This window comes from Arachis hypogaea, chromosome 11, assembly GCF_003086295.3.
Source record: "Arachis hypogaea cultivar Tifrunner chromosome 11, arahy.Tifrunner.gnm2.J5K5, whole genome shotgun sequence".
NCBI classification, from domain to species: domain Eukaryota; kingdom Viridiplantae; phylum Streptophyta; class Magnoliopsida; order Fabales; family Fabaceae; genus Arachis; species Arachis hypogaea.
This window is the reverse complement of record NC_092046.1, coordinates 4113222-4136854: the sequence shown is the minus strand read 5'-3', so window position 1 is coordinate 4136854 and position 23633 is coordinate 4113222. Positions and strand designations below refer to the sequence as shown.

The window sequence follows — 23633 nt, the reverse complement described above, 5'->3', positions numbered from 1 at the left end:
ATTGTCTCGAGAAAGTGGTACAGCACTAGAAGATAAAACCCAATATAGGCAATTAGTTGGAAGGCTCCTCTACTTAACCAAAACCAGACCAGACATAGCCTATGCTTTGGGGAGGCTTAGCCAATTCATCGATTGTCCCACCGATGTTCATATGCAAGCAGCTCAGAAAGTATTGAGATATTTGAAGGGATGCCCATCAGTTGGTCTTTTCTTTGTAGCAGACAATGATCTTAAAATCAGAGGTTTTTCAGATGCGGATTGGGCAACATGTGCTGACTCTTGAAGATCCATCATTGGCCACTGTTTTTATCTTGGAAGATCATTAATCAATTGGAAAAGCAAGAAACAAAGCATTGTTGCCAGATCATTCTCAAAAGCAGAATATCGCGCGTTAGCTCTTGCAACTTGCCAAGCTCAATGGTTATCCTATGTCATGCAGGACTTAGGAATGCCAATTGCAAAACCTATTACATTGTTCTATGATAATAGATCCACTATTGACATTGCAACAAATTCCGTCTTTCATGAGAGAACTAAATATATAGAAGTAGACTGTCAGACTGCACACAATCAACACCTCTCTGGCCTCATCCACTACCTGACCCTTTTGCAACCAACATTTTCAAACTAGGACTCTTAGACATTTATAGCCCTAGTTTGAGGGAGATTATAGCTTAACATGGAACACAAATACTTAATGCGCATGTGTTTGTGTGTGTGTGTATATATATATGTTGTAAAGTAATTATTAGTGCCAATTAGGAATTATAGTTAGTTGTAGTTAGTTTAGTGCGCGCACATGCGCGCGCACACACAGTTTCTGAAACTCTTCTGTAAGCAATGTTTTGTATCGACTAGAGAATTGTATAATGCTTATTCTCATTTCTTCTCCCTTCTCTTTCAACTCTTCATCTCTTGTGAACACAGCTCTTCCATTCTCAACTTCCCTTAAAAAATTTGGTTAGTGAGTAGATATATCTTAATTATTCTCTTTTGTTTTCTTTGTTTTTTTTATTATTTTTTTAATCTCTTCTGACTTTTATTTTTTTCTTTATTTTTTTTTATTAAAATGCATGTATATTATGCATTTAACATATATACTTTATATAAAAATTAGTGAAAGCGTATTATAATGAATAAAATTTATTAGAGAACTTTGTATGTTATATTATTATACCTTTTAAGATCTATATCTCAGTGGTAGTTTACGTATGTATATAAACACGAGCGACCACAACCATCGTTATATAGCATCATGAAGAACAACAAATGTTCAATTTTCATCTTATCCTCATCAGAGACACTCAACAAAATAATATCGGATAACAAATTAAAGCACACCAAACGCATGGGGAAAAAAATTATTGTGTGGCATAACAAATTAATAGAACCATATCCATGCATATTAAATTCAACTTCAAAATTTTCTTGCCTTCACTTAAAATTAAATTAAATAAATAAGTAAATAAAATAGGAAAAAATAATTCTACTTTTCTCAAAATTACTTAAACTAGAAATGTTCTATTGCAGATAAAGTTATTTCACTATAAAAAAGACACCGAATTACGGCAGTTTATAACCGCAGAATAAATTACCAATAGTTTGAGAATCGTCGCCTTTTAAAACACAAAAATCAAAATTTAAAGTAATTTCTAACCATTGCTAGTATAATTGCCGCTAAATAAAATAAAATTATTTGTGACGGTTTGATATTATATAATTAATAGACTAATAATATAATTAGGGATAATAATTTTTTTTAGTGGGGTGGATATCCATAGGAATTTACCTATGGAGGGATGGATATGGGGTTTTTCTACCCACAAGAGTAGGGGACGGGAACCCGTTAATTAAACGGGGCGATGGCGGGGAAGAGATCCTTGCCCTGCGGGTATCTGTATGATATCCATTTGTGTAAAATGACAAAAATATCTCTTATATATTATCAAAAACCCTAATTCTTTCTCATGTCTCTCTTTGTCTTCTTCTCTCCCCTCACCTTCAAATACTCAGTCTCTCATACACTCATTCCCTCTCAGCCTCGACACCGTCATAGTCGTGAACTGTCACCGAATAGGGTCATTGCTAGCTCCATCAGATTCGTCGTCGCTGGCCCCAGCATATTCGTTGCCGCCTCCACTCGTCGCTAGCTCTAATAGATTCGTCGGCCCGTGTAGTTTGCCGCCCTCAAAGGACTCGTCATCACCTATAGCACCATCGATCGTTGCGCGACATCGTCGTCGTCTTCATCGTTGTCGCCTCCTGTTTGCTCAAACGCCACTGCACCTTCACGCCGGCTCTTGTTCACCATTGCAGACGTCTCCTTCTCATCAGTCGTTGGCCGCAGCCTCCATCAATGCATTGCATGTAAATCAATTTTAAATCCTAATAGTTATTGTTCTAAGATTTTTGTTGGACAAATTAAGTACATGTATATCTGATGGAAATTATTCTCATTGATGAAAATTGTTCTCATTATATATATCCTTTGATTTGAAGTAAATCTAAATAAAATTGTTAAAAAGATTATTAACTAGAAATAATCGAATCTGATGGATGTGTTTTTTAAATTGATGGAAATCTGACATTTGTATTATAATTTATTTTTTTATTTTTTTTTCAAAATTCATAGGACCTGCAGGTATCCGAATATCCGATGAGTATGGGGTCTTCATTATCCGAAATGGATATGAGACGTAGATGAGGGACATTTTTGGAAGATAGAGCAGGAGGCGGAGGACATGTCCCTATTTTTATGGGACCTGTTGTTATCTCTAAATATAATATTTATTTTGATATTATCTTGATAGAATTTTATAGTATTTTATTATGATATCTAAATTGTCTAATCTATCTTTTAAAATAAAAATAAATTATTTAAAATTTATTAAATATTATTTATTTATTAAAGATATTGTCACCTATTATCTTTTCGTATCTATATTATTAGTTCTCAAATTTATTGTCATCATAATTATAACGGTTCCGCTACGTTACCAACAGCATATCTGCCAACTTCTGCCAACTCTTATTTATAATTGTGTTTCATGGAAGTGTGTTTGTGGATGTGTCTAATAAAAATGTATTTTTTATAACTGTGTTTAATAGAAGTGTTTTTATAGATATATTTTCTGGATGTGTCTCTTTATATATGTATTTAAAATATATTAATTATTAGACACATCCATGAACACACTTCTATGAAACACAATTATAAATAAGAGTTGGCAAAAGTTGGCAGATAATATGTTGGTACCCTATACTTTTCCTAATTATAATTGACCTATCATGACGTTAATTAATAATTACATCAATGAATGTGTCATGTGTGTATTGCTGAAAGATATGACAAATCAGATCTATTCGCCCATATTTATCATTATCTCTTCTGATTATACTGTTGCCACCTCGCTTCCTGCATTTCATTTTTTTTAATATTTAAGTGTATAAATATGACAAAAATAATTCACAAGTGGCACCGGCAGGCAAAAGTGCAACTACATACAGTGACATTAGTTCATTTAATTAGTCCATTCGAGTAAATTCTAAAATTATTTTATGCAACAAGGTTTTTAACTTTTTATAGCTTTTACAAACACTAATTTGCTCATATTTTATTGATGTTTGATTTCGACAAATTCACAACCTTTATTAGAGTGACGAGTACAATAACTCAACCCTAAAATATATCTCGAAAGAGGTATCGAAAATTTTATAGATGGTGTCTTAGTCAATTTCTTAAATAGTATATATTCTAATACAACTTTAAAGTTTTAATTAATTATTAATTTGTATAAATAACTATAAAATTCAGTTTAATTTTTTTTTAAAGTAATAACAAGTCAGAAATTATTTTTAATATAGAGATGAAGATGATATTTTGGTTAAATATTAATATTTGAAATATATTTTAGTATTGTAGATGGACAGAAAAAGTATCCAACTACATTCTGCGTGTTGGCCAGAATGTTGACATATGTCCAACATGCACTCTGCGTATTGTCAAGATGATAACACGTGTCCAACATGCACTTTGTGTGTTGATTCTTCACCTGCAAAATTCATCCACTTGTAATTACACCAAATAATTTCATTTTCAACAAAAACACTAATATTTTTTTCATATAGAAAAAATTTGTCATAATAATTAGGGGTGGCAACATGCACCCTACCCGCGGGTATCCAATCCGACCTCATCCGATCGAGTAGGTTTGCCAACCCGATCCGCAGCCGGTAGCGTAGGGTGCGGGTTGAATCTTAATCTTATCCTAGCAACCTGCACCCTATATATGTATATGTTATAAAAAAATATATTTCAAGTGGATGTTGAAGCAAAAACCTCTCACTAAATGCAAAAAAAATCTTTAGCCACAAAAAAAAAATTATTAATTGATAATTTAATACTTTTTTTACGTAAAAGTCAATTCTATTTTAAATTATCATCAAGTTATATAATAATATTGCATTTTTTTGTAACCCGCGAGTAGGGTCGGATACCCGCAGGTTAAGAACAAATAGGTTAGGGTTGAGATATTTTCAACCCGTGAATAAAACAGAATTGAATTTATACAGATAAGATTAAGATTGGCTCCAAACCCTATCCTACCCTGTCTTATTCATTGTTACCCCTAATAACAATTTCACAAAACATTTAGAAATGACTGAAAGCAACGTTAACATTATTGGGAAGGGTGATGAGGTTAAGTGGCAGAAGCACGTTCACGCATCCGTGAAGAGAAGATGAGAGACACATACATAATATAACAACGCTCTCTCTATTCATTATTCAATGATTGATGAGGTGATGAGGTCCTCTGGCTCTACTTGCTCTCTTTCACTCTCAAATCGTCTCTTCTTTGTCCTATAAATGCAGCATATCCCTCCGCACATTTCCCAAATAACATACACATACATCTTCCTCTCTCTCTCTCTTGTTTTCCTTTTTCAAAGGAAATAAGAGAGAACATCTATCTTATATTATTACCACTACTACTACTTAATTATTTGTCTTATTAGCAACAATAATGTGTGGGATACTTGCTTGCCTTTGGTGCTCTGATGACTCCTCTGCCAAAAGGAGTCGCATAATCCACCTTGCTCAAAGGCAAAATAATCATTACCCTTCTAATTTCTCATATTATTATTGATGTGTTCCCTAATTCATTTGTTAGATCAACCGTTTATTGTCGAATCAAAAGTTAAAACTATATATATGTCATCTTCCCGTTTTCCCTCCATGCTTGATGCATTGTTCTAAACTATCAACAGCAATTGGTAGGAGTGGCATTATTATTTTTGACAAAAATACTATTTGAATACCAAAATCAGCTACTAAAATTAGTCACTAATATATTTGTGTATAAATATATATGTGGTTTATTTTTTTTTTAATATATATTTGTATTTCAATATGTATTTTATACTAGTGATTAATTTTAGTAACTGATTTTAGTATATACGTAGCATAGTTGTATTTTTGAATAGTTGAATCGATTTATATTTATATTTTTCTTTTATTTATTTTTTGGTTACAAAAGTAGTAGTTATATGACTGTGTAAGATATATACTACAATAATAATGTGAGATATCCAAAAGTACATCAATTATATACGTAAAAGATATAAATCCATTATATATTTCACAATACTACTAGTATTATGTTTTTTTTGTTGGTGAAAACTCAGGTGCAGTCGACTTTACGTGAAGTTGATATCTGAGAGCCGTTAGATGATTTGACTAAATTTTTATCTAACGACTCTGAGATATCAACTTCACGTGAAGTCGACTTCACCTGAGTTTTTACCTTTTTTTTTCTAAATATGGTATTATGTTCATTTATGTGTTTTAAGAAAATATCGAAGAGACCTTAATTTGTTTATTTTTATTGTAACTTAGATTAGTCAAAGATTCGTTGCAATATATGCTCACTATATTGACTTTGAAGCTAACCAAGGCGAATCTATGGATATAATATTTTAGACAAATTATGTAATAGCATATCTACTTTGGAAGTGAGGATTCATCAATAATTGCTGCTACATGTTTAGTTTACCATTTTGGTACTGTAATTAATTTTTTCTATTTTGGGAAATTGATTATCCTAATGTTTTTATATAGGTTGAAGCACCGTGGTCCAGATTGGATTGGGATATTCCAACACAAGGGTAATTATTTGGCTCATCAAAGATTAGCAATTGTGGATCTAACCTCTGGGGATCAGCCTCTCTTTAATGAAGACAAAACTATTGCTGTTGTGGTAGGCCCTACTATTCTCCCACCATTACTAATTAATTCACATACAACAACCACATATTTGTTCTTTTTCTAAACATAAAAAAAAAATATTTTTTTAAATAAATATTGAGAGTTCGAATCTTATTTTTTATATGTAGTAATTTATTGACCAACGATAAATATTTAAATAAATTTCAGATCCACAACGGATTAGTTTTTAATCTATCACACTGAATGATACTATAAAAAACCAAAAAAATACTTTAAAATATTTTTTTATTTACAATATACACTTATTATCTTTTGGATTTAACTAAAAAAAAATGCCCCAAGAATACTTGAGAAGATAATAATAATAATAAGGGTAAAATATATTTTTTGTCCTTAGAGTTTGATAAAAATTTTAAAAATATTGCTAAGTTGTTATTGTTCGAAAATATAAAAAATATTTTTAATTTTTAAGGAAACTTTTGTGGTGTTTTTAACTAATATTTTTTTTTAAGTCACTAAAAAAAATAACTAATATTTTTTTAGACTACATTTGAATAAGAAATTGAAACTAAAAAACAGACATTGAGAGACAAAGACGAAGAGATAGAGACCAAATTAAATTTTTATATTATATTTGATGTAAAATATATTAGATTAGATTATGCCTTAATATTATGTTTGGTCTAAGATAAATATAAAGACTAATTAAAGAGAAAATTTAAAATTTAAAAAGTTAAATAAATATTTTTTAAAAAATGTTATTAAAATTTCAGTCTTTATCTTTAAACATTTTAATCTCATGTGCCATTTTTTCCAAAAAAAACTGAAAAAACTAAAATTTTGTGTTTCGAAATTATAATTTTAATTCTAGTTTCTAGTTATTAAATACAATACTAGGTCATTCCTCCAATTTTAGTGACAGTATCAAAAAACAAACACATTCTTAGGGCATTTGTGAGGAAACTACGTTGTTATCGTTATTGGGGTAAATATTATAGTTCTCCATCATTCTTCTTCAATCCTATATTCCTATGAATATAGAGGTTTGTTTGAAGTTTCACTACTAATTATTACTAATATGAATAAAAAATAATTATGATAGCAAAAAGTAATAGATTTTATGAACATATATATACAGGCAAATGGAGAAATATACAATCATGAAGAGCTAAGGAAGAAGTTGCCAAATCACACCTTCAGCACCAACAGTGATTGTGAAGTCATTGCACACCTGGTAATAAAATTAATTATTTTTAATAATAATATTCTTCAATATTTAGAATTAAATCTAAGACGAAATTGTTGAAATACTTTTTGTTATTATCAGTACGAGGAGTATGGGGAGAACTTTGTGGACATGTTGGATGGCATATTTTCTTTTGTGCTGTACGACACTCGTGATAACCACTTCTTAGTGGCGCGTGATGCAATTGGGATCACTTCCCTTTACATTGGCTGGGGAGAAGACGGTAATTTTACCACAAATTCCTTTATTAATTTCACTTCCAAAATTTCTTTCTTATCGATAAATTTTTATATTTAATCATAAAATATTTAAACTAATTTGATATTGAGGAATACTAGGGCCAGTAACTTTTGTGATTTGTAGTCATCAAATAGCCATTAATGATGATTTTAATGGTGTGAGATTGGTTTGAAATTTCATCCAATGGCTCACTTTTCTTTGCTGGTTACATGCTGGCCAGAATTTAACAAAGTTGCTGGCCCCTAAACTTTTCCTTTGATATTTATCAAAAATTAAGTTAGTCTGACATAATTATTCAAATTAGGAAAAGTATATGAAACCAACTCCAAATCAGCTAAGAATGAAACAACTTAATTAATTATAAATATAGTAATTAGTTTTATTTATTTATGATTTAAAATATTAATTATTAAATGTTCCACCAGATTCAAATTAAGAGGAGATATCATTGCAACGTAAATCACGGAAATTGATTCAATTAGCTTCTGTCTTTTCACCCTCCTTCTCTCTCCAAATACCTAAAACATGATAAATCAAAAAACTGATTCAGAACCATCCAATTTACAAAGAAACATCCTAATGCATAACATAAGCACCATCCACATAGAGATTTTAAATTCACCTAGAGATATTTGACTGATTTTTTACTGAAACTATCTTACTTTCCTAGCATTATTGTTCAAATTATTACACAAATAATCTATTTTAGATAATTTTATCGATCTAACCTAATTTTATCTTTTGATTGTGTTACAGCCTCAGTGTGGGTTTCATCTGAGTACAAAACGATGCATGAAGATTGCGAACATTTTGAAAGGTTTCAACCTGGTACTTTGTACTCAAGCAGAGAGAGAGGATTTAGGAGATGGTACAATCCTGTTTGGTTCTCTGAGATTATTCCAACAACACCTTATGACCCCATGGTTTTGAGAAATGCTTTGGAGAAGGCAGTTGTAAAGAGGTTAATGACGGATGTGCCCTTTGGTGTGTTACTCTCCGGAGGCTTAGACTCATCGTTGGTTGCTTCCATCACTTCTCGCTACTTGGCTGAAACTAAAGCTGGCAAGCAATTGGGAACTACCATTCATTCCTTTTGCATTGGCCTTGAGGTATGTACCTCATCACTTTTATTATTATTATTACCAAAATTTCAATCCTTTAGCAAGGTCATTACTATGAAGATCAAGGTTAGACAGGTGGAACTAAACATTTAAAGGTATAAAAATATTATATACACATAAAAAACTAACTATAAAATCTACTATTATATATTTGTGTAAAAATATATGTATTGTTTAATTCATTTTTAATATATATTTTATATTCGTGAACGATTTTTAGTATACATATAGCATGATTAAATAAAATAATATATTTATATATAAAATATATACTTCTTAAAAAAATATTTTGTGTTTCTTTAGTTTAAATTGATTAACTACTAAAGAATTAGATCGGTTCAATTAGTTCACAGATTTTTAACTAGTTTAAAATTGGTTTTCACCTTGAAGTTGACCATTTGCTGGTTTATTTTCAATTAATTCAGTCGAACAACCAGTCAGGTTGATTATGATAAAAAATAAAAAATGTTTAAAGATAACTGATAATTGAAAATTATTAGATAATTTAACATGTCATGTCATGGGGGTTCGGCTATATTTTTATGTTGGTTGCCGAAGACCTAACACAACCCTCCTCCTTTATCCGGGCTTGGGACCGGCTATGTACCGCAAGTGTAACATAGGCGGAGTTTATTAGATAATTTAACATATTTAATTAAATTATTTAATATAATATGTCTCAATATTTTAACTATCATTTTCATAGAAAGACATTTTTATACAAATAGCACCATTTGGAGAATATGGTAACTTTAACTAACTTACCATTTGTTTATGTTCTTGAGCAGGGCTCACCTGATTTGAAGGCTGGAAGACAAGTTGCTGATTACTTAGGAACAGTTCATCATGAATTTCACTTCACTCCTCAAGTACATTCTTTTTTTTTTCACTTTACATTCTAAATTTTGATTGATTATAGTGCTTCAATTAATTATGTACCATGGTGAATGAATTTAATTATTTGTCCTGTTCAGGATGGAATCGATGCTATTGAAGATGTGATCTACCACATTGAATCATATGAATTAACAACAGTTAGATCAAGCATACCAACATATCTCATATCTCGTAAGATTAAATCACATGGAATCAAGATGGTTCTCTCTGGAGAAGGCTCTGATGAGATCTTTGGAGGTTACTTGTACTTCCATAAGGCACCAAACAAGGAAGAACTCCACCAAGAAAGTTGTCGCAAGGTATTATATATTCTTATCATCGGCCTTATATGTTGACACAAAATACGATAATAGCTATATTTAAATAGGAAAAGTATATGGAACCAACTATAAATCAGCCAAAAATAGAACAATTTAATTAATTATAAATATAGTAATTAGTTTTATTTATTTATGATTCAAAATATTGGTTATTAAATGTTTCACCACATTTAAATTAGGAGGAGATACGTTTAGTATCATTGCAACGTGAATCACGGAAACTGATTCAATTAGCTTCTATCTCTTCACCCTCCTCCTCTCTCCAAATGTCTAAAACATGATAAATTAGAAAACAGATTCATAACCATCCAATTTACAAAGAAAAGAAACATCCTAATGTCTAGCATAAGCACTATCCAAATAGAAGTTTTAGATTCACCAAAAAGTATTTAGCTGATTTTTAGCTGGAACTATTTTAATTCCTAACATTATTGATTTAAATAATATTTTTCACCGGATCCTTCAAGCGAGATTCGGAATAAAAAGACTGATACCATGTCATGTGCAGATTAAAGCGCTACACCAATATGATTGTCTAAGAGCAAACAAAGCAACATCAGCTTGGGGACTTGAAGCTAGATTCCCATACTTGGATAAGGAGTTTGTTAGTGTGGTCATGGGTATTGATCCTGATAACAAGATGGTAATTAATATATATTTTTTAATTACTTTGTTGTGTGGTTAATTTATTAATTAGTTAGTATTAATAGATTATTATAAGTTTATAACTAGTTCAAAATTTTTATTATTTGAACATTTTCATCAGTCTGGACAAAAAAGACGAATTGAGAAATGGATTCTTAGGAACGCCTTTGATGACAAAGAACGTCCCTATCTTCCACAGGTATTTTAATTTTATCATCCAACTAATTAAACATATCCTAAGTGTATAAAATAAAGGATAAATTATTGACATTTGAAAAATAACATTTTTTTGGCATGATTAATCTTATATACAGCATATACTGTGGAGGCAAAAGGAGCAAATGAGTGATGGAGTTGGGTATAATTGGATTGATGCACTCAAGGCACATGCTGCTAGTCATGTAAATCTTAATCTATCTTAATTATGCTAATTCAAATTAATTATGTATGTTTTCTCTACCTTCAATAATATTGTATTGATTTTTCAACTTATTATCACAGGTTACCGACACTATGATGCTTAATGCTGCAAGAACCTACCCACTTCACACTCCTCCAACAAAAGAAGCTTATTTATACAGGATGATTTTTGAGAAGATCTTTCCTAAGGTGATTTAGACAATTCAACAATGATCAATTAAAGCATAAATTCATATATATATATATATATATATATACAAAATAGTAAAATTTACGCAATAAACATTACAAATTTAATGATAATTAATTTCTCACTTTATCATTTTACCAATCTTTTTACTTTAGAGATATTTTATCCGTTATTTTTTTGTTAATTATTTTATGGTGAATTATACGGTAAAGATGTAAGTTTATATATAGATCTTTCTTTTTATGTGATGAAAGAGAGATTGAAAATATTAGGACCCATATTTTGAACATTAATAAAATAATAAAAAATAATTATAAAAAGAATTTAATTCTCTCTCTATACAATCTCAATCTGTATAGTAGAGTGCCTCTTATTTTATATATACTATTGTTAGCATTATATTATTTTATTATTTTTCATACTAATATTTCAAAATCTTTATAAATTTCTATGATAATTAACTAATAATGGAGATTAAGACATGCATTTCTCACTTTTAGTTAAACATTTATGTTTTATAGTAATTATTATTTTACTAATTCTTATATGTGATACTAATTTTGAATTTGTATTTATTTATTTGCAGCAACCGGCTAGATTGACAATTCCATGGGAACCAACAGTTGCATGTTGCACACCAAAGGCACTAAGTTGGTTCCCTGAATGGTCAAACAACATGGACCCTTCAGGAAGGGCAGCATGGGGAATTCACAATTCTGCTAACACCAAATTGGTTACTTCTGACATTGTGGAACCAAACAAGGTTGAAGCTCAGAACGGTGCTGCCACCACCACCACCACCAATGGTGCCACTAATGGCCATTAATTCAATCTTCTATCTTCTATCTATGCCTAATTGGAATAAAGGATTCACGAGAGTGTGATGCTGATGGTGTTCTTATGTTACTCATTTGTTTTGTTTTTTTAATTAAATGAAGAAAATAATTAGTCTGGGAATCTGAGTTTATTATTTTTTGTTATCCATGAAAGAATTTGTGTTTTAGTTGAGCAAATGTATTAGGTTATTGTTACTCCCTTGAAGTACTTCCTTAATGAAATATTTTTTTTATCCATTATTTTCACTTTTTTCCCTTTATAAAATTTTAAAAATTAAAAAATAAAAACACAACTTAAACTTATCTTAATTTCTGGCGGTTGAAAGAAACAAATTTTTTTTTGGAACATATTAGTTAGAATTTCAATTTAATTCTTAAAATCTTTTGATATTATAATTTTAAATTAGTCAATCAATTTTATAAAATTTGTATTAAATCTGACGATTTTATAATTTAAATCTTGTTACAATTTTATATTTTTACGTACTTAATTTTTTTTTTATGTAAAATTTTGTGATAAAGAAATAATAGATAAACAAAAAGATAGAATTTAAACTGAATAAAAAGATACATTGAAAATGAAATAAAAATAAAAAGGATAGATTGAAATTGAGTATAAAGAGAATCACTCTACTTTCTACCCAATTTCTTGACGCAACAAGAAAGAGACTCCTCAACCTAACTTGTCAACGCAATTGAATCGAAGGGAATCCTCAACTTTCTACTCAATTTCTCGATACAACAAGAGAGACTCCTCAATTTTAATTATCCAAAAAGGGGTTTTCAAACCTCTAAATCATTCTATACTACGACTACAGTATTTAAAATCACTTATTAAGTTAAAACAAAGAAAACTCTAAAGCCCATACACATATGACCCAATTTAATAATTAAATAAATAAAATCAAAATATATCAAATTAAATTAAAATATTCTAAAAATATAAAATAATATATTCTAAATAATACTTCAACTCTTTATATCACAAGCATTTGAATCACTCTTTATATAACGAAGATTTGAATCACGAATCATTTCGTTTTTCTCTATATTGGGAGAGGAAAAATCCTTGAGTCTTTTAGTGAGCATCCATACATAAAATTTAGGTCCAGTGCACCATACTTATCATAAATACACAAATCCAAATAAGACAACATCTAAATCTGGTACCTTAAGAAAGCAATCAATGCCCATCACCAACATAGCTTGGGTCTAAAAATGAATTTCTATGACCAATAATTGGTGTTGGAACAAGAGAAATTTAACCACACGAAATCAATTATCAACTATATAGGTTAAAGAATTATTATATCCTTTATAGGATTCACATAGTCACATGTTTCTATTTCCTTACCCTATTATTATAACTATATTTGATTTCATACAATATTATAGAGATGCGAGTATGATATGGTTGCTTACATTTGTCACATTTCCACATTTGGGTCATAATAATTCGTTGCTTTTGTACAACATGATCTTGTTCTTAGTGATGAGAGTGCTGCTTGATAAATGATAAAATATAGGCCATGCCTTTTGCCTTTGCGAGTCTCGAATGAAAAACCATAATCTATTATTGCACTAAATATTAAAATAAATTAAATCCCAATTCAATCTCTGAATTTCACCCTAGAATCAAGTCATTCCTCAAGTTTTTTTTTTTTTTCTGAAAATCAAATTAGTACTAGATATTTTCAGTTAAGTGTCAAAGTAAGACAAAATCCAGTTTAATTAGTATCAATTTTAGTAAGTTAAGACTAAAAATAATAATACTAAAAACTTGAGATATATTAAATAATGTTGAGTTTCTAAGAGTTAATGTAATAGATTGGTGAATGATGGGGAATGAATGGATCCTCTCAATTGTTAAAAAAAAATTGAGAGTGTAAAGTGTGATCTTTAACCCTCTATTACTTTCTCTTTCATATTTATTTTTGGTCCCACCTATAAAATCAACCACTTATAAAATCAACAGTGAGAAATCACACTTTACTCCCTCAATTGTTACAAAAATTACTCCCTCAATTGTTACAAAAATTGGAGAGGATTCATTCCCGTGTATCATGTTATGCAATTTTGCCAACACCGTGTTGAAAAATTGTGACAGTAAAGAAGATAAAAAGATATCACCTGTTTAAAATAATGGTGTAATCACCATTGTTGACAATGGTTTATGATTCAGATGAAAAATTCAATCAGTTTGGTAGAGCAACCCAGCGTATTGATATTAATTTAATCTATAATTAAATAACAATAAATAAAATATTATTAATAGAGCATGCTTCTTATTAATAGGTAACATGGATTTTCAAATAAAAAATACATAGCCACAGGCAGAAAAGTCATGTTATGTCCTTCAATCAACAATTTCTTACAAGCCCATACAACTACAAAACTAAGTAATCCAAAAAAAAAATTCCTAAAATTAACCAAAAAAAAAATAAAAATTAGTGTTATTTTCGTTTTCTCTTGGCATATTTGAGTCATTGACACTTTTTCCCCACTACTCTTTTCATTGTCCTTTTTCATTTTTGTTGTTATTATTTTAATTATTGTAGCAGTCCCACTCACTCATTGACAGATGAAAATATCAAATGTATATATCTCTAACAAAAAAGATGAAAAAAAAAAATCATCATGAAATGAGAGAGTGATGGGTGATTATTGGTGGTGCGGGTGCAGGTGGATCAGCAAGAGCAAGAGAAGCACCTGATCAAGCCACTCTCATTGCAAGCCGTACACGTCTTGAATCCACCTTTCTCCTCGTACACCTTACGCGCACCGGAACACTCCCCGCAAAGCACGAATCTGTGGTCCCCACACACGTGGCACTGCCTCAAAGAATCCGATGCGGGCAACCCTTCCAGAAGCTTCTTAAGTTCTCCACTTTCGTGAAGCCACCTCACTTCTTCGGCCCCACCCACGTACCTACCGTTCACGAAGACACGTGGCAGGGTCAGCCCGTTTGGCCGACCCGTTACCCGACGAAGCTCCCGGAGAAAACCCGAGTCCATTGACACGTCACGCTCGTCTAGTGCTACCTTGAACCCGCGAAGGATGGAACGCACCGTTTTGCAGTCCTCGAAGGTGGACCGCACCACGCGCAGGCTGGTGAAGTACACTACCACGCGCTGCTCTGCTCGCGGGACGATTACCGAAGAGACCGTTTCCTTGGCGCGTGAGTCCATTTCGACGGCGCGTACATCTGATTTTGCGGCGCGTGGGTCTGGTTCTCCGGCGCGTGAGGCATAGGTTTGGGAGGGGAAGTTGGTGAGTTTTGAGGGCTGGTTGAGCAGGTGAGTTGACCAGGCTCGGAGGAGCGAGTTGGCGAGTGTGACTCGGTGGAAAATGGTTGTGGAGGGTTTGGGTTTTGTGATGGTGGCGGTAGTGGTAGGGGGTTCTTCAAGAAAGAGGGTTTGAATGTCTTTGAAGGAGGAACATGAGAAATGAGAATGGGGTTGTTGGGATGATGTGTTGTGAATTTGAAGTGCTGATGATTTTTGCCATGGTAACCACATTGAAGGTCTAGAATTGTGAAGAAAGTTCGTTGCTTTTTTCTTTCTCCTCTTCTTGTTTTGTTGTAGCGTTCTTGGGAGGTTGTGGTTTTGAAAGGTGAAAAAGGTTTGATTTTTAGAGGATATCTGAAATGGGTATTGCTTGATTTGTTGTTTTGGAGAGAAGGGTTGGATTTGGTTGTTCAAAGTTTGGATTTTGGTGTTTGAGGTAAGAGATTGAAGAATGAATGGCTTTGCATTTTGATTTTAGCAGAGAAGTGTGAAGGGTTAAGATGTGAATGAATGAGCGAGGGAAGAAGAAAAAGAGGGGAAACAGAATATGGAAATTTGGGGGTGGTTAAGGTAGTTGAGGGGTTGGTTTTAATTTTTCGCTTTCACGAGGGGTTTTCAAGAGGGAGAACCTAGAAGAAAGAAGCGGAATATGGATGAGTGTGAGTAAGAGGATCTTATTACAACCTTGTATAAATATGGACAAATTATATGTTCTTCTTCTGTGTCTCTGTGTTGTCTGTTTATAGAGATCTGTTCATGTATGTATGTAAATACATGCAAGAAGCTGCTAATTAGTAATTACTACCACTGCACTCTGCAAAAGAAGTCAATATCAGTTTCTTGGACCTAGATATGTGCATACGTATTAACACACAAATGAAATGCAGCTCTATATTCCATTATTTAACAAGCATGCTATTTTGGCAATTTTAATAGTAGTTTTTTTAAAATTGTCTATAGTCACTCTATAGAGATAAAATAAGGAAATGTATAACATTGTTGTTCATTGATTGCATAGTTTGACAAATTGCTTGTTACCATCCTCTCTCTACCAGCAGAAATTGGCAGCACAACCAACACCAATTAGGACATCAATGATAACCTCTTTATTGTTCTTCAAGACAGTTTTACTATTGGTAAAGAGCAAGAGGATAAAAGGTTCGTAGTTAAAAAAATAATTTAATAAATGATGATTACCAGTTTCTCTCTTAAGTGTATCTCCATTCTCTTTAATGTTAGTTCTAATTTTATTTTATTTTATTTTTTATTTATAAAAATATTTGTGGAATTATATGTCATAAATGACAATTTAAAACTAAAACTAAAATTTGTTCTTTTAATATTTAATATTAGTTTAATTAAAATTTTATATTATTTAAAATTATTTCATCAACATAATTATATGAATTGTAAAATTTTATTGGTTTTCTATCAAAGTGATATTGTATCTCGAAGGTGATACCAGTTTTATTTCATAAATCAACTCCAATATATATTGATATTTCAATTCTAAATCAATCCATTTTTTAAAAGTGATAATCTAAAAACACTCCATTAGAAATACTCTAAAATAATTAAATATTGATAGAAAGTTTTTAAAATGTTTTTCTTTTTTTTGGTCACAATAACTATTATTTTAGAGAAATTTTGTTTGGTTTAATATATTTGTCATTTTCACATTTAGAATTAATATATGAGGAATACTGAATAAATGGTTGAATTAGTCCATAAAAAAAGATGATTTATTTTTTAAATTGGTCTCTAAAAGATTTTTTTTTAATTAAATTCGTTCTTCAAATATTTTAAATTAATCATGTTAGTCATTTGTCACTTTTTTTATTGATGGTGTCAAAATTTACTAATATGATACGTTAAGTGATACCACAATACACACGTAGGAGTCCTAATTGACTATTAACATAATAAAATTATATCAAATCAAAATCTAATTGAGGAGAAAACCTGAGGCATTGGAATCCTTCAATTTGGAATTGATTTGATCTATTTTCATAAATTAACCATGTTAATAGTCAATTAAGACTACTAGGCGTGTGTTGTGATGTTACTTAACGTATCACATCAATAAACTCTGACGCCGTTAGCAATAGAAGTGACGAAATGACTAACATGACTAATTTAAAATTTTTAAAGGACGAGTTGATTAAAAAAATCTTTCGAGAACTAATTTAAAAGACGAGAGCTGTAAAATTTATTACTTTTTTATCAGCAATTAATTAACAATATTTAAAAGTATTGATTAAAAACATGTTGTTAGATTAAAGAAATTGTACTAATGACTAAAAATACTGATAAAAAACAACAAATACTGCTCTCTAGAATTTTTCTCATAACATATTTTAGAATTTTTTGATTTTATAATTCATTCAATATTAAAAGAGTAAACTACTAAAATGATATTTGAAAGTTAGTCTCATTGACAAAACGAATCCAAAAGATGCTAACGACAAATAGGTAAAGTATTGTTTTGGTCTTCAATGTTTGGAGTGGATCCTATTTTGGTCCCTAACGTTTTAATCGTCATATTTTCATCCCAAAACATTTAAAGTGACATCAATATTATCTCATCGTCAAATTTCTCACTAACATTTAACGAAATTGATATACTATTAATAATGTTTTTATTAAAGCTACATTTGCTCAACTCTTCTCTATCACCTCCACCCTCTCAACAAGTCCAAATCCCACTGAATGACCATATTTTTTTGAAAAATAAAAAGAAAAATTTAGAGATTAAATTTTGCTACGAATTTTTGTATACACCTTTTAAATATTTGTTTAAATATTACTACAAAAATTTAGATCTAATGAATAAGTTGTATGCTAAATATAAAAGTTTTTTTTTTGTTACTTACAAACTATGATGCACGGACGAGACATGACACAGGACACGCCGACATGCAAATTTTAAAACCTTATAAGACACAGGGACACGCATACATATAAAATATAAAGTATCTTTTAGATAAATCGTAATGATATTTTGATATTTTACTGATATTAAAATATAAATTAATTTTTTAATTATTTTTAATGTCTTATTTTAATTATATCAAGTATTTAAAATATTTTTTGTTATAATAAATAATAATATATACTATATCTAAATTTATTTTAAAAATAAGACTGAACACGCTGACACGTGATGGTATTTAGGTGTGTTCAAATGTGTTCGGAGAAGAATTTTTTATTTTTTATTAAGACACGGTTTGGACACAATAGACACGCGTGTCGGACGAGTGTCGTGTCCGAAATATATCCGATACGTAGACACGGTAACTTAGCGAAGTGTCCGTGCTTCATAGCTTACAAAAAATATAATGTTTATTGATTTTTTTTGTCGTATTTTCAAATCATTCAATGACTGTTTTATCGATAATATCTTTCAAAGACTTTTTGTTAACGGCTAAATCTTTCGGATACCAAATTAGCAGTTAATTCATATTAAAAAATATCAACAATAAAATATTTATGATATAAAATATAACAATCAATACATAAAAATTGTAGCAGAAGAGAAAAATTGGAGAGAATGAAAAAATTCTATTTTTGGTAGTTTTATTGATATGTTGTTACTAGGATATTTAAATGGTTAATTTATAACTAAAGACGGAAGATATAAGATTACATCTAACAATAAATTCTATTTAATTAATTTGGTTAAAAACATAATTATTTATGTATATTTTTTTACTAATTTAAGTTTTTGAAAGGAGTAGTTTTATTACAGTAGCAGGATTTTTATGATTAAAAAGTCTAAATTTGAGTTATTATTATTTTTAAAAGAAAAAAAATTGTATAAGATAAAAAAAACAATGTAAAAATTCAATTAAATCCAAAAAAAAAATTATTTAAATAATGTATTAGAGATATGAGTATTTATATATCTCCTTCTTTCATTTTAAACTTTTTTTTTAGGGCAAAATACTATAATAAGCCAACGTCAATCCAAATTTACCTATATGAGCCAAAATGAAAATCGATACAGCAATGAGCCAGATCATATTTTTATGTAATTCGAACCAGGCTAGTTCGAACTTCATCTTCAAATAATTCGAACCAGAGCAATTCGAATTTCAAAGAAAAAATTGAATGTAAATCGAACCAGACTGGTTCGAACTACCTATGCAAGTAATTCGAACCACTCCAGTTCGAATTATGGGAAAATGAGTTCTTCATGTAATTCGAACCACCCTGGTTCGAATTACGCTTAAGCTAGGTTGTTAGTAATTCGAACCACCCTGGTTCGAATTACTAGTGATTCGGCTATATAAGGAGTTCGAATCAGCCTCATTCGAACCATTCTCATCTTCCCCTGCCCCACCAAATCTCAGAGAAAACGACCCAGATTCTCTCCGAGAAAGACCTGAACGGAATACTCTGCTCATGGGGGACGATCCGGCACGGTTATATCGCTTGGACGGAGTCGCCCATATAGCTGGGGTCATCAACGAAGAGGTTAGTACGGAAATAACTTTATTTTACCGGTACATGTGAGTTAGTGGTTTGGCATGCGGGTTAGATGTTGGTTTAGTTGGTGGTTTATTTTAGCGGTTTATGTTAGTGATTTCTGTTAATGGTTTATGTTAGTGGTTTTTGTTAGTGGTTTATGTTGGTGGTTTATCTTAGTGGTTTATCTTAGTGGTTTATGTTAGTGGTTTATCTTAGTGGTTTATGTATGTGGTTTATGTAAGCGGTTTACGTTAACGGTTTACGTTAGTGGTTTATGTTAGTGGTTTATGTAAGCGGTTTAGTTGTGGTTTTATAATGTTAGATCTTTGATGTCAGTAGGCTATGGTGGTTTCTAATTTAAGTTTCTTATGCAAATGGTTCTCGTTCTTGGATTTTTAAGCGGCTATGCATAGTAAGATTTTTTGGTTTAGGGATTATCGTGTTGATTATGTTTGTCACCGGTAATTAAGTTGGTTCTAATAATGCGGTTCATTTCTTCCGCAGCCTCAGCGATGCATCAGGAGCATGCGGCGGCAGCAGGGCATGGTCCTGGATGACAGATACGTTCCGTACCTGCAGATGGCTGGTCTTTACCATCTTGCAAGGCTGAACGATAGATGGTTCCGGTTGGACGAGGCCCTTGTCAGTGCGTTTGTTGAGCGATGGCGTCCGGAGACGCACACGTTTCATATGCCGTTCGGAGAGTGCACTATCACACTGCAGGACGTGGCATACCAGCTGGGTTTGCCAGTGGACGGGCGTTACGTCAGCGGCTGCCTATCAGAGTTCCATGTATACATCGATGGTGGCCGTCCAGCCTGGGTTTGGTTCGAGGAGTTGCTTGGAGTGGTACCTCCTCCTAGCCAGGTTCAGAAGTACGCGGTCAACTGCAGCTGGTTTCAGGAGACGTTTGGTGAGTGCCCGGAGGGAGCTGATGAGGATACTGTGCGTCGTTATGCCCGTGCGTACATCATGATGTTGTTGGGCACGCAGCTTTTTGCGGACAAGTCGGGCAACCGCGTTCACATCAGATGGCTTCCGTTTGTAGCTAGGCTGGAGGAGATGGGGACCTACAGCTGGGGTTCTGCAGCACTGGCATGGTTGTACCGGTGCATGTGCCGTGTGGCGAACAGAAATGTTATCAAGCTAGCGGGCCCACTTCAGCTACTTCAGTCATGGATTTTCTGGCGATTTCCTCGGTTTAGGCCTGCAGGATTTGAGACGTTCAGCTGGCCATTGGCCTCGAGGTACTTCCCTAATCTTTGTCTATTTCAATTTACTACACATAACCGCGTGTTCATTCATAATGTATTGGATACCCTAAGCACACATTTAAGTAGCGGTAACACATGTGCATGTTGCAGGTGGTCAGGTTACATCCCTTCCAGTAGCGAGAAGGGTCCTAGAGTTCAGACGTGGAGGCTCTGGATAGACCGGTTGCAGGATAGAGAGGTCAGTATGTTACTTAATAAGTTTTTTTTATTTAACCACGATTTACGAGTTGGGATCACGAGTTGCCCTGACATTGTATCGTTCTGGGTGCAGTTTATCTGGATGCCGTACAGTAGCCCTGACGTACTTCAGGTCGTGCATCCCGAGATTTTGGAGCCTCGGCATATGGTGCTGTGGCGGTCTGTTACATCGCTTATCTACTTTGCCGTCATAGAGTGGCATCAGGTAGACAGGGTTCTTCCGCAGTTTGGAGGGGTGCAGCCTCGTCCACAGGCCGCCCTGAACATCGACTTTCTGATGTCGAAGGACGGCAGAGGCGGCGATCGATGGTTCCCGTCCCATTTGCAGAAGTGGCATCAGTATTGGGACGACCGTACGGAGAGCGTGCTGAGATTCGATGTTGTTGCTGACCCTGGTCCGTCGCATCAGTTCTTGGATTGGTGGAGTCAGCACGGGAAGAGGTTTTTGTCTCCGGATCCGCAGTTGGGCGATCTGAGAGCCGTTGCTATTCCTGTTGAGGCCTCACAGCGGGGAGCTGGGCAAGTACCTGAGATGGATCGGCCTGACGACGTGCCGGACAGGAGGCGGGTTGATAGGAGAGCTCGCGTGGGCACACGTCGTAGCCAGCGTGACTGGGGGTGGCTTGAGCGTGCTATGGAGGCTGGCGACGAGGCCGGCCCCGCTAGGGGTCGACGACGACATCATCCTGGCAGAGGTAGAGGGCGTGCTGCGGTTCATGCCGCTGCACCTGACCCTGAGGACGATGACGATGATCAGCATGGGCCTGAGGGCGGGGATGATGCAGGGGCGGCTTCAGTTGCTGGTGGTAGTACCCAGGATGGGGTTCACGGAGGTGAGTGGTATGGCTCCGGGATGGGTGACGGGGCTGAGCCTAGTGACGCTGGACTTAGGTCCGGTCCTTTTGGACATTACTTTGTTGGAGTACCCACCGACGACCAGCCTCAGCAGGACGGTACTCCATGGGTTATTCCCGGATCACAGTGGCAGGACTTCCTTGGGGCAGATACGCTTGATGCGGACTTCGGCAGTCCACGGTTTCTAGCGGAGATTTCGGCTATCATGCAGGAGGACGAGCCGGGCAGGAGGCGTCCTCAGACCCCTGTAGTTATCAACTTTTGCAGTCATGGGATTTCTAACCATATTCAAATTCAGATGCAACTTTTTCATTACTAGAAGGTAAAAGGATAAACAGATAACACAAATCATCTTAAATAACATGTAACAGGAAAAATAAAATCAATGAACACTAACAATAACAAGATCGCTACTACTGGCCCCCCGTGTGAGACGGTCCTCCAAGCTGTGGGCAACTCCTGCGGGTGTGTCTGGGTTGGCGACAAAGGCCACACCTCTTTGGCCGATTCGGATCTGCCTCGTCCATGTTCGTCCGTATCCTAGTGGATCTCGGACGACCCTCTCTCGCACGCCTCTTGGCAGGGTCCGGGATCACGGTTGGCCCATCGTAAGGTGGCCAGAATCCCTCCGGTATCGGCGGTGTGAATCCCATCTAGTACACACGGAACACTGAACTAATCTGATACACGCTGTGAACATAAGAGGACCAGGTAACCCGTGAGTAGGCGCAGCATGCAAGTGCGTGCTGGCACGGGAAATGAAATGCCTGAAAGTACCCGCAGTCACAGGTCCGGGACGCAAGCGATACTCTGTAGGTACCTAATGAGAAAGAGCCCGTCGGAGTGGTCTCGGCTACGGTGAACTCGGAGTTATCCTGGTCATACAAAGTCACCGTGAAGCACCTCGAATTCTTCAAGTTGGCCTCTATACACTTCACCAAGTACTGACTGAATTGCTGTCAGGTTCCCATCTGGGCCTCAGCCTCTCTACCCTTGCGAACAAAGAGTTCCGCAAGCCTTCCATATGTTGCCTTCACCAAAGAGCAAACAGGGAGGTTTCTGACACCCTTTAAGATTGAGTTCACATACTCCGAGATATTCGTCGTCATGTGACCGAATCTCCGTCCCTCGTCACGATGCTGAGTCCATAAGGAATAATCAATCCGGTTCGCCCACTCACACATCGCCGGGTCTTCAGACCGAAGAATATCAAACCAGTAATCAAACTCAACCTCGGTCTTGGCATATGCGGCATTCACTAGAAGCCTACGTGCATCCTTGCCCTTGAAGGTAAGGGCAAAATTAGCCGCTACGTGTCGAATGCAGAATGCACGGTATGCAGATGGAGGTAACCAACCTCCGTCCGGAGCCTTAAGCGCAGCCTTTATGCCGTTATGCCTGTCCGATA

The 23633-nt window shown here is 33.8% G+C and overlaps 2 protein-coding genes across 2 annotated transcripts; one reads left to right on the top strand and one right to left on the bottom strand.

The window, feature by feature from the left end:
• The first annotated feature begins 4729 nt into the window (after positions 1-4729).
• On the top strand, positions 4730-12381 carry LOC112719966 (asparagine synthetase [glutamine-hydrolyzing]). The gene is made up of 12 exons (XM_025770730.3): positions 4730-5104; positions 6119-6257; positions 7365-7460; positions 7554-7695; positions 8469-8821; positions 9622-9702; positions 9808-10029; positions 10559-10693; positions 10817-10894; positions 11010-11096; positions 11197-11304; positions 11892-12381. The coding sequence occupies exons 1-12, from the start codon at positions 5025-5027 to the stop codon at positions 12129-12131; spliced, it is 1761 nt and encodes a 586-aa protein (XP_025626515.1). The 5' UTR covers positions 4730-5024; the 3' UTR covers positions 12132-12381.
• A 2023-nt stretch (positions 12382-14404) lies between these two features.
• LOC112719965 (uncharacterized protein At5g39865-like) lies at positions 14405-15900 on the bottom strand. Its single transcript, XM_025770729.3, has one exon. It carries the CDS (start codon positions 15657-15659, stop codon positions 14829-14831), a length of 831 nt encoding a protein of 276 aa, XP_025626514.1. The 5' UTR covers positions 15660-15900; the 3' UTR covers positions 14405-14828.
• Between the last annotated feature and the right edge of the window lie 7733 nt (positions 15901-23633).

Excerpts from the sequence above, each read along its gene's own strand:
- LOC112719965 (XM_025770729.3), bottom strand. The coding sequence starts at position 15,659 with ATGTGGTTACCATGGCAAAAATCATCAGCACTTCAAATTCACAACACA.
- LOC112719966 (XM_025770730.3), top strand. The coding sequence starts at position 5,025 with ATGTGTGGGATACTTGCTTGCCTTTGGTGCTCTGATGACTCCTCTGCC. Across the intron at positions 7,696-8,468 it reads CATTGGCTGGGGAGAAGACG|CCTCAGTGTGGGTTTCATCT; the intron begins GTAATTTTACCA and ends ATTGTGTTACAG. Across the intron at positions 11,305-11,891 it reads TTGAGAAGATCTTTCCTAAG|CAACCGGCTAGATTGACAAT; the intron begins GTGATTTAGACA and ends ATTTATTTGCAG.